At 35.8% G+C, this 12,639-nt stretch overlaps 1 protein-coding gene across 1 annotated transcript; it reads left to right on the plus strand.

The window, feature by feature from the left end:
- Positions 1-5,367: 5,367 nt before the first annotated feature.
- Positions 5,368-12,585, plus strand: nrsn1 (neurensin 1). The gene is made up of 6 exons (XM_040013160.1): positions 5,368-5,498; positions 9,081-9,196; positions 9,360-9,452; positions 9,590-9,708; positions 9,978-10,165; positions 10,304-12,585. The coding sequence occupies exons 2-6, from the start codon at positions 9,098-9,100 to the stop codon at positions 10,405-10,407; spliced, it is 603 nt and encodes a 200-aa protein (XP_039869094.1). The 5' UTR covers positions 5,368-5,498; positions 9,081-9,097; the 3' UTR covers positions 10,408-12,585.
- The last annotated feature ends 54 nt before the right edge of the window (positions 12,586-12,639 follow it).

Below are 12,639 nucleotides of genomic sequence, written 5' to 3' on the forward strand. Positions count from 1 at the left end.
TTGCAGTTCCCACGAAGTCCAGTAGATGTCAGGCTTGTTAGCAGAAAGTTAATATTGACTGCAGTGTGGGTGTTGACGTTGGTAGATTAATGGCAAATAATGTATTGCCATGAGATGCTTAAATTATTTATCTGATATTTTCATTTATAACATCTCTGTCACCATGGGATTTTTTTCTTGTTAAGATTTAGTGGCTAATGGAAGATAGATTTGTATGTTGTACAGATAGCAAAGCCAATTGATTGAAATTGTGATTTTTGAGACTGGGTTATAGAAATATAACTGACTTGATTTGCTTATATTATGTCTATTAGATCAAATTATCCAGAATTATCCAATCATAATGAGCCTTACTGTGTAGTATAATTTAGAGCACACTAACAGAATAGCTTAAAGTGTCTCCCCCCCCCCCCCTCTAAATAAGACTCAGTTATATGGGTGCTTAATATAGCTTTTAAGATATAGTGTATATAAATTATGGTGACATAATCAAATACACAACTCTCAAGGCAAAATAGCTTAATAAGGTGTACTTTTCTACCAATTCAATATAGATATTTATTTTAAATATGTGAAAAATATTTATTTAAGATTAGTGCCACTTGAACACTGCATCATGAAATGAATGGTTGGTAGAAAAAAAGGCTAATTGGACAACATTTTCCTATACATGACCAGTAACTTCCAGAGAAGGTTCACCATATAAATCAGAGTATAATGAAATAAATTTGCAGCGGAAGAACACAAGACCACAGACGAGAACAGGGGAAATCATAGAGCAAAGGAGAATGAAATGGCTTCTGTTGCAGCCACAACACTGAATCAGCCATGAACATCTCTGTATACCAAAGTACTCTAGAATCAAATGTGAGGCCATCTGTCCAACAGCTGAAGCTTGGTAAAAACTGAGTCATGCAACAGGACAATGATGCCAAGCACAGCAGAAAATCTACAACAGAATGGCCAAAAAGGAAAAGAATCAAGGTGTTGCAGAGGCCCAAAGTCCAGACCTCAACCTTATTAAAATGCCTAGAATAAAACCTTAAGAGAGGTGCACAAACAAATGCCTGTAAACATTTAAAACAGAGGAACTGTAGCTTGCCAAGTGAAGGGACACTTCAGTAAAATCTTTTTTAAAATGTTATTGTTCCACTTTCCAATGAGAAACAATACACCGGCTTATTAACAAGTGAAAGTTTATCTTGAAACATTTGATTTTTAACATGGTAACAATGACACCCTGCTAACAGCACAATATTATAGCTATGGTGCTGTTTTACTCTGTAACCAGATAATGAGAACTTTCCAAACTTTATTATTTATTTATTTCTTTTTTTACATTTCATTGAAAAATTACACCCGTCAGCCACAACATCAAAACTACTTGCCCAATATTGTACTGGTCCCTCACCATGCCTATCATGGTGTTTCGTTCAGTTTAGTTCAATTCAGTTTATAAAGCTGCCAACAGATAATATTATTGCCATGGGTTTGTGATCTGCAGCAAAATTTACATGAATGGTGGGTTTTCTCAGAGTAATATCATCATGAATGCCTGGACATACTGTAAGACTTCCAAACAGAATAATACACAGAGTATCACGCTCCATCTCCACAGCTTGTGTTCCTTCCTATCCCGCTACTATCTCAGATAAAAGAAAAAAATAATTAAGTGTACCATGTTGCTATTAACATAATACGCAGGAAAAAGTCCATACATCCTTGTTTGATTCTTTCAAGAAATGGGTGTGATGCTTGGATGCACAGTGTGAAGTAGACAAGGGTGTAACCAGTTTGCAGCTTTTCAGGCAACACACAGTAAGTGGTAATGCATATCTTAGAGAGCATTCTTCTATAACCAGCAGAAAGCACAAGAAAAAAGCACTGTCTGCTTTTGAAATTTAATGCTAATGTATATGCCATTATGCTTCCTAAATGTACTCCCATGCAGCTTAGTTTTTTAATACAACATTTCATTGTATCTTATATCTGTGTCATGAAAATTTTACGGATAAATTTGAGCATCTAATAAAATGCACAATACAAACTTTACAAAACATAACCTCAGTTTTACTCTGCATGAGAAATGTCCACCTCAGTAGTACTTAAATCTGCATGCAAACCCCTTTTTATTTAAATAAACACAAAGTTGTACTTTTTAAAATACTGTAGTATAATTACAGGGGATGAGGCAGTTAACCTTGAGGTGAAGGCAAACTCTGGAAGTCCCCAAAAGTAAAGAGGTTGATTTAGCAAACCTGTTATCATTACTGTCAAACCATTTCAGGGCTGCAGGATAGCTTGTGGTAAAATTGGAGTTTCCTTCATAATCAGCTGTCATACACTTATACACAAAAGGCATCTTGAGTCATAATGTACTCCGGCTGCAGTATCACTGCTAATGTAGGTCACAATGTCCTGCGGGTTGCCAGGTACCATCACCCTATATATCAGTTAACTTAAGTGATATGCCAAGAAGCAAACATGAGCAATATGAGATGCTTTCTTTCTCATATATATTTCTTATACTATTTACTGTAGTGTTAAAAGCTATGTGCCTTCTATAGCTACACAACCTGCATCCATTTAGTAATTATTGTGCTGTATTTCACACTAAGTGTGTTGTAGGTGAACAACCTGTTAGCCAAACAAACACCAGACACACAGTATTTAAGTAGCATACCTTTAATATAAACATTTTATTATTTTATTCTACTGTGACCAATACTCGGCCCTGCTCTCTGCAGCTCAGTGCTGTCTCTCTCTAATGAGCTATGGTTTGCCATCAGTCATTACAGGAAGCCTGATTATCCAACTGGCATTCTGCACAGCTCACAGAGAACTTCCTGAAGGTGACCTTCTCAGGTTGCCATAGAAACCTCTCTCTCAGTGAGATAGAGAGAGAGTGAGAGAGAGAGGCAAAGAGAGCGAGGGACAGAGACAGAGCAATACAGAGAACAATAACAGAACATTTTGTCCAAATAAAAAAGCATTAGTATGCTGTAGTGTCATTGCACAGGCATATCATCTGGCAGTAGAGTTGTCTTGTTAACCAGTGGTAAACAGATAAAAAAAAAAATCCCCTATCATTATTCAACAGCCTTCCATTTACTTTATTTATTGCATCCATTACCTTAAAAATGTTACTGTGAAGGTTCATTATTTGTCATCAGGTTAGAAGGTGTTTTTTTTTTTCCTTTTTGTGTTTTTGGGGGTGACGTGTACACCTATACACCATGTTTATCAATGAGCTGCACCATAGAACTGAAAAACAAAACAGCTGCTGGAGTCTGGGGAGATGTTGTTGCCATTCTTGACTGATATATAACTTAAGCTTGTCTTCTTTGTCATATTATTTGTTTCATGATGTGCCAAAAGCTTTGATTTGATGAAGGGTTTGAACTGCACACAGGCCAGTTCAGCACCCAGACCCTTGGACTATGAACCTGATGCAAAAGATGGTTTAACATTGTCTTGCTAAAATGTGAAAGGCCTTCCCTGAAAAAAGATCACATCTGCAAAGGAGCTGTGTGTTGCTTTAAATACAGGTTGCTGTTAATATACTTTTGAGCACTGATGATATCTTTTTTCAAATGTGCAAGCTGCCAGTTTCATAGGCACTAATGCAACCCCATTCCATCAGAGATGCAGGCTTTTGAACAGAGCGCAGAAAAAAGACAGATGGTCCCTTTCCTTTTTTTTAGTCTGGAGGATGTGGCCTCCATGTTTTCCCAAAAAGAATTTCAAATTTCAATTAATCTGACCACAGAACAGTTTTCCACTTTGCCTCAGTCAATGATAAATGAGCTTTAACCCAAAGAATCCAGAAGTGTTTCTGGTTCATGTTCACATATCATGGCTTCTTTTTTTTCATAATAGAGCTTTTACCTCCACATGTGGATTGCACAATGAACAGAGCCTGTGCATTCATTTGCATGACTGACCCAGAGTCTTTGGAACTTTATGTTGAGGAACATTATGCTGAAACTATTCCACAATTTCCATGCATTTCTTTGAGATTGGTGAACTTCTGCCTATCTTTACTTCAGAGGAACTCAGCTTCTCTAAGATGCTCTTTTTATACACAGTCATTTAACTGACCTTTTGCCAGTTAACCTTATTAGTTTCAAAATGTTCCTCCAGGTGTTTCTTTTTGCTACCATCTACTTTTCCAGTTTTTGCTGTCTCTATCCAAACTTTTTTGATGTATCGCTGCCAGCAAATTCTAGGGTTTTTTTTCAGTTTAAAAAACTGATGCGGTTCCAAGTCACTGGATTCTATTTTAATAATGCTGTGCACAGCATCGCAACATTTTTGCGATGCTGGTTGTACATGTAATACTTTGATCTTACATTATTACATTTCCAGTGTAACAAAAGCATGAAGGCAACTTTACTTTCCTAATACAGGTAAAAAAAAACAACATGTTGATTTGAAGCATAAGGTAACTTGACCTCTTTTTCAAGACATTACAGCATCACTTCATATATATCCGATGACTTTCATAGTGGATATTTCACTACCTTTCCACTAGAAAAACTTAAGAATTCCTTTACTGTGATTTGCCTGCGGCACAGAGACTTTTCAGCGTGCACTATCAGTCATTCAAAATAAAGAGATGAACTTTCTCAGTTACCTTTCTGCCAAATCACTCTTTAAAATTTGAATGGTCCAGCCTTTGTTTGTTCTCCTGTTGTTTCTCTGCTCCAGTCACTTACAATTACGCCTTTTGACCAATAAAAGACAAATTTTATTAAACCTGTTCTGCCTTTCTCCACAACCAAGTCAACAAAACAAACAGTGACAGGTTTTCTTTATACAACTTAAATTCCAAAGCCTGTATCAAAAAAAAGCTAACATTTTTCTAAAAGCTGAAATAAAAATGTCATTACATTATTAAAGCAAGGCATGAGCAAGGCAAATGGGGAACTAAGTCTCCCATTCTTATTCTTTCTTTATTCCGCATGGACTTTATTTCTGAGGCGCAATATAGTTTACTCTTTTAGATTCCACCTCCTTCATGATGATTGCTGATATGGTGACTAACACTTCCTTCAGCCATTTATGTCACCAAGTGAGCTAAAAATAGAGAGCTCTGGAATGTGACCAGAAAAAAATATATGTTTTACGTCACTCTGTACCATTGCATGTTCTCTGACTTTGTTCTGACTTGTTCCCCTTGAACTCTATCTATCTATCTATCTATCTATCTATCTATCTATCTATCTATCTATCTATCTATCTATCTATCTATCTATCTATCTATCTTTTATTCTGTAAAATTATGAATGAAATTCTTTTTTTTCTAATCCTTCCATCCCTCCTGCCTGGTTATTTATAATCGTTACTGAATCATATACTGTCATGGATGGAACGCCTGCGCAGTAGACAGCGTGAAAATGTGAATCATCGACAGAGAGAGAGGGGTGACTGTAGAGTGATGGGACCCGGCTAAGGGAAGAGCAGCGAATGATCACTCTCCGAGCTGGTAATGACAGGTAAATGGCGATTTATCATCATCATCATTATTATTATTTGGAAACATGGGGATAGTGCTGTAGCATCGGTGCGGGTTGTTGTTTTTGTTAGTAGCACACCGAGAATTCACATTTTCTAAGAAGACTCCTTCAGTCGTGTCCTCCATGCACCGCTGCACATCTGGAAGAAGCTTCCGTGTTGACAATGTCAAAGTAATGTTTGTTTTGATCACCGTGCATTCATTTGTATCTCATTTTTTCTATGTCGAGTATTTCTGTCTTACTTTAAACTCGTTTCGGGCGTTGCTGTCTTAATGACATGGAACAACGTTTCTCCAATACGTTTCTTCGGCGTATGTCATTTCATGCTAAAGGATTAGCTACTTTTTCTCAAGTGGTTACAATATCAGCCAACTTGATTTGGACGTTTTTTGTGTTGTTTTTTTTTACGTGAAGTCCACATTTGCAAGGTTAAGCTTCAACGGTGCAGTGGGTCTCAGTCTCATAGGGGGTTGGGAGGGCGAATGGATGAAGTCTATTTTCAGACTGGCGTCACATATTACGTCTGTGTGTTTTCCTGTTGGGTTAAGGCTGAATGATTTTCAGCACCACGGTCAGTGGTGCTGATATGTTTGGACCGTTATATCAAGACATTCCGGTTTGATTTGTCCTAACAGCTCTGATTTTTAACCGAGATGGGTTAAAATGTTTGTGTTTGATTTACTTTTATTTTTATGTCTTGTTTTATCTGTTGTAGAAAGGAAACACACAACAGCTGATTGAAGATTAGTTAAAGATTGGATGTTGTTTAAAGTTATTCAAGCCATTCTAATTAAAAATGTTTGTTTTCTTAAAAGCTATTATAACAAGTTCCCATTAAAGTTAACAGACTGAATTAAATTTGAATTACACCTTGTTGTTAAATCAACAACTAAGAAAACAGAAAATTAAAACTAACAGTCAGTCAGCAAACTCAAGCTTTCATTGTTCATTTTTCAGGTACATGATATATGAGTACAATATAAATATTCTTCTGTACTTTGTCACACACAGCTTAATTGTACAAAGGTAAACGTACTAGGGAAGAGTGTGCCTCATCTGTATGCAGCATTTCAGATAAGAGGCACTGGCTGGGTAGAGTAGCAACATGAGAGCTGTTGTTTGCACAGAGAGAGAATGTGTCCTTTATCTACTTACTTATAATTACAACAATGAAGACAAAGTGAACTAACCCTTTGTTGGTATTTGTCATATGGTTAGTTTACGCCAATTAAAAACTTTTTGAACTATTTTGTGACTATGGAGTACATAAATAAAACAGACAAAAGTATAAACATCATCAGGTCCACTGATTATGTAATGGTAACTATAAAAGCTAAGTAAAAATAAGCATACCGACAGTTTAAACTAGAGTTGTGTAACAATATTAATAGCACTGTGGGTTGGAGGTTAAAAAATACTTGACATGTCCACTCAAATTTCCTCCTGTAGGACTCTTTCATATTGCACTATCACTGTACACTTTGCATTAGTAAATTGATTTAATATGATTTACTCTACAACTCATCCACATATAATTTGGCTGTAGAACTTTCATTTAAAAATGTTGTTTAGATATTAACTGTAAAGCTTCAGATTATGACTGATAATATTGTTTACTGCCTCTATTAACATTATTTGAATGACTATTACAAAGGTGAACATCAGGTTTATAATATATGTGAAGTGTAACAGGAGTTTGAACATTAAGATCACAATCTGTTTCAATTACTGTTAACGTTTTCTTCGCTAGATGGTTAGGTTTGGGCAGCTTAATGTTGTGGTTTACACCATTAACCCTGCATATTATAAATGTCCAGTGGATGCAAATGTGAGCAAGAGGTCCTTCACAAGAGGTTTGGATCACTGATCAGCAAATAAACCATTATTACCTAAGAATGATAGCGTCTAGGAATGATTAAAACCAAACTAACAAACAAACAACCAATATGTTTTATAAAATGCAATGTGTGCTGATGTGTGTGAGGTATCGTCTGACATTGACTATGATGTAATGCACAATACTATATTATTACTGATTTTTTAAATTTGATATCATAGAAACTGATGGAAAAAAACCATATTATATAAGATTACTAATTAGTTAAAAGTGAAGTTATTTAGTAATTTAGTTATTTAGTAATGTGTAATTAACTATGAATTTATATAGATGATTATTATATATTATTATATACTATTATTATTGTCATTATTATTTTATAGTATTGTTCTATTTATTTATATCCTGCTGCTAAACTAAACTAATTTCCCCTTGTGGGACAATAAAGAAATTGAATTGAATTGAAAAAAATAATGTTTTTCTTTTAATAATAAAATTGTAAATAATTTACTCGCTAGTTTGGTATAATGTGGTTCCAGCTACAAGAGGTATGTAATTTCATTTACTATTATGTCTGACATCTAACTGATGAGTTTTACTATATCAGGCCAGTGGTTTTCTTATGAGGTTAGACACTTAGTTTTTTTTTCATTATTCCAACCACAATGCATTGTATACCAGTGTCTTACTGGAAAGAGCATGATCACATTTTAACATATATGGACTCAATATTTCCTTCCCACAATTAAACCCTTTTCTTATTGTAATTCGGTCCAGCAGAAATAGTTGATTTAGTATTAGCTAACAAAAACATGAAGCATAATTGGTTTGTACAGAGCAGAACTGTGCAATGCAGTTAGCTCTCAGTCAGTAGGGGATTAATGTTCATAAAATCTATTCACATATGGTCACAGATATTATTAGTTTTTAACTAACATCTAATAGTTACATATTTCACATATTTCACTGTTGAGGCAAAGTCCAATATGCTGTTATGTTTGTTAATAGTTTTTCTTTAAACATTACAAAAAATATTTTTCTATGTATGTCAGCACCCTCTGCATTTAGCTGAAACATTATTGGATCCAAAGAGTAATATGTCACGCTTTATTTTTTAACAGCAGACAAGCAGAATGCAGCATTAAACTCAATGCCCTATGGCACACATTCCTTCAGTACATTGTTACATAACAACAGTGACTACATGCTTATGTGTACAAAAGCATAAATGTACTGCACATGTGTATGCAACTATGCGTTTAAACAGTTTGTCCAGAAACTGTGTATGCAAACAACAACAACAAAAATAAAATAAACAAACTGCCTTTTTTAACTCCTACTGCAAGTATGATGTATAAAAACAGAAATAGCCTCACCCATGCGGCTTTGGCTGTGGTGAGCAGAAGGCTGTACTATTAGGCTTTAGTAATGCCACTGATATCAGGCTGCTTTCACGGTAAATCTAAATCTTTGAATATGAAGATACATCCCATTATATTTAAACCCACACTTTCCTTTTGACTGTCATTTTTTTTTCTTGCCTTGCTGAATCGAGAAGTTTTTGAGCTAGATTTTCCCCCATTGAAATGAGGTTTCCAATATTGGGAGATATGTACATTATATAATTAAGAAGAGGTGCAAGAGTTTAGTTTCCTCCCAGATCTCTTGAATTAAATCAGGCTTAAAGGTTATTGGAGATGTGTGTTTTTTATGTGTGTTCTCAGGTAGACAGACGTGAAGGATGACTTCTTGCTCAGAGATCTGTGGGTCAGAATATAGTGAGCAAGTTCAAACCGGTGGGAACTACCAGCAGTATGGCGTCCGCTCCTACCTACACCAGGTAACAGTGTAACCAGACTCAGCACCCACACAAAGTAAGACGTCTCCTATGAAACTCACAAACGGATAAAAGCACAAAATCACCAAACCTTCATTTCTTGTAGGTTTAGGTTCAAGATGTGAATTTTAAGAAAGCCTGTACTTTTCTTTGATTTCTTATCCAGTTTTATGAGGACTGCACAGCTTCTATCTGGGAACGTGATGAAGATTTTCAGATTCAGAGATTGCCTAGCAGGTGGAGCTCTTTACTCTGGAAGGTCAGATTAACCCTTAGCTTGTTCAAAACAACACCAATATAATGGAACTGAAAATAAACCAAATTAACCAAATTATTTACAACTATAACAATATATGTTTTTGACTTTTGTTGTTTTTTGACTTTTTCTTTTCACAGGTCTGTCTCACGTTCGGTACCTTGATCTTGTTTGCCGGCCTCATTGTTGTTTTGGTAGGTTATGCCACTCCAGCCAAGATTGAAGCATTTGGTGAAGATGATCTACTCTTTGTTGACAGGTATAGAAACAGTACAATGTACGAGTGGGAAAGAATTTAGGTAACCTTTGCTATTCTGAAATAGTAAAGGTTACATAGACTTACAATTAACAGATCATGAACTTTATTTGAAGTGTTACTTCTTAGTCTTGACAATAATGTCCAAGAACAGTGTTCTAGTAGGACATGCATATGTTTAAATTTAGAAATAACTCTAAATAGTTGTATAAATATTGAACAAAAAGACTTGGTGGCAAATAAATGATTGCTTTGAACTGTTCTTGTAACAGCCATGCCGTCAGTTTCAACCGTGCACTGGATGTTTGTAAGCTGACTGGTGCAGTGCTGTTCTGTGTGGGAGGCACCTCCATGGCTGTGGGTCTCCTGCTGTCTGCCTTTGCCAAAAGCTACTCCAAAGAAGAATTGTTTCTGCAACAGAAGTTTAAGGAGAGGTTGGCAGATCTGCAAGCAACAGTTGGTAAGTTTTCAGTCTCTTCTTTCCCAGTATAACACGTTCAAGTTAATGTAAGCAGAATAAATGTAAAGGTTGTTGAAATGGCTCTGCGTTTGTATATGAATATGAATATCTAAATCACAGTAACTGCTTATGCCACAGGTACTCCAATAATGAGAGCACCAACTCCCGGAGAAGGAAAGGTGCCAGTCACACTTACCAAAGTTCAGAACATCCAGCCAGTGACCACAAAGTCTGAGCCCTGATCAAGGCTAAGATCAAGGCATAAAGTGAAAGTTGTAAGAGGACCGGTGTGTGTATGTCGATCCATGTGTGCAGTTTATCTTTTTAAAAGGTCAGCTTACATAACAAATAGTATTGCTTCCTCATCTTATTTTGTTTGACATTAAAATGAGAGTTTAAAAACTTAGAAAGGATGAACAAAATATAAGGGATTTATTTATCAGATGTTATGAAACAATAAAAAACACTCACTTTAATATTAAGAAAACATTTTTTTTTTTAATTTCACTGGAAAAGACATCTGCAGAATAGTGACACAGTGCAGTAGTTTCCACAGAGCTTATTTTCTGTTTGTTTACTGTTGAGAGAATTCTTACTTTTGTAAAAGGCAATGATGTTACTGCTGGAGGGTGATGGGCAGCAAGTGGCATATTTGAAATTTTTGTCCCCCATTCCCAGAAATGATCAAATGTACCAGTTAACACTCATTACCTCTGACTAGTGACCATCAGGATGAGTGCATGTTTGGAATTGTTAGCTGTTAAAAGTGTAAATGTACTATATTTACCTGAAACGTTCATCCAGGCTGACAAAGCACGACATCGTTTTATAATACCTTTTTTTTCCCTTTCCGATAAAGTAGTAACTCAAAGGTCTTAACCTTTCTAAAGGTTCACAGTGTCCTAACAGATTAGACATAAATGCAGATTAGAAGAGACAGTATGGGGAGATTCTGTGTCTATCTTCTGTCTTATTAGGCCAGTGACCTTGTTTCCTTCAGTAAATCTTCAGACAGAATCAATACACAAGAGCAGACAGGCTGATGAAAGTTACATTGAACCAGACACAGCATGCAGAACAGCAATGATATGTCAGATTACTTCCAACATACAGCAAATAAGACATTCATCATGTCTTCTATCTTTATTTTTAAGTTTTTAATACCTAAACACTGGCTTACCCACCTTTTCCTTTCCATTGTTTCCTTTTCACCCTGTGACAAAAGGCTCATAGACACACACAGATCCATCAGAGCAGACGCTGTTTTGAATCAAAATGCTAATAGCTACCAGACATGAGTCAGTGCTACTCATGAAAATGAAGATGGGTGCATCGAGAGAGACAATGTGACACACAGGTTACATAACGGAGGGAAGATGAGAGCACGTTCAGCTCTCCAATGGGATCGCAGCAACATTGTATCTGACAGCACTAATGGATGAATTAAAGAGATTCAATAAATGCCTTCCTACTATCACACACAAAATTTGAAACTCAATCATTTATATCACAGTCAGCAATGTTTAACACCGGAGAGCTGTTAAATTCCAGGACCACATTTTTTACACTATAGAGAATTTGCTTATGTACTGGATGTGAAACTGAAGGAGTGATTATTAAGACGGTTCCTGTTTTATTCATTCCTTTATGCTATACAAGTATTCACACTGTAACTGTAATTTAGAAGCACAATAAGCTGGTAACGGCCATGTTTTTCTGCTTTTTAACACACTGTGTCCACATGTGTTGTACATATATTTATTACAATTACTGTAATCCTACCCTACCACTTTAAAAGCTTGTTTTTGTTTGTTTTTCTTAACATGTATCTTTTGTTTCATCATTATAAACAAACCTGTACTGTAAAAGAAATCTGTACTTGGTTAGAACAATTCTACTGTCCAAGATACAAGCTTCAGTTTTTTTTAAACCATATCTCATCATCAAATTCTTGCAGCACAGCTTGTATATTTACTCTATAAGATGTTGATTTGCTATGCTGACTACTATTGTCAGTGTAAGTTGACCTTTTCAATATTATTCTAATTACCTCCAATCTTCTTTCTACTATTATTTAAAAAGTCCTGGTGTCATTTTAACACATTTACTCTCAGATGCAACACAGAAGCATAGCTGTAACTACAAAAAAAAAACAACCTAGTAATAAGCAAGGCATTTCATTTTCAAGATACACAGCCACTGAGCTGCGGGCCTTCAGTACATGAAGAAAAGCCAAGCTGTTAAACAAGCCATTATGGACAAACCTTCTAGTGCGGCCAGGACTTTAACAGGCAGTGCTGGTTTGTAATGTTATGCTGTTTCCTGCTGCATTACAAACTCTAATCCATAATGGATATTTTTTTCTGCTATATATCTAACTTGAAGTCTTTCCTGATGTAACAGTGGATCATCCCACTAAATAAAAAACGATGCTACCCTTATTTGCGAACAGATCGGATAAAGAACACATATAA

This window comes from Simochromis diagramma, unplaced genomic scaffold (genome assembly GCF_900408965.1).
Source record: "Simochromis diagramma unplaced genomic scaffold, fSimDia1.1 OVJJ01000618.1, whole genome shotgun sequence".
NCBI classification, from domain to species: Eukaryota; Metazoa; Chordata; class Actinopteri; order Cichliformes; family Cichlidae; genus Simochromis; species Simochromis diagramma.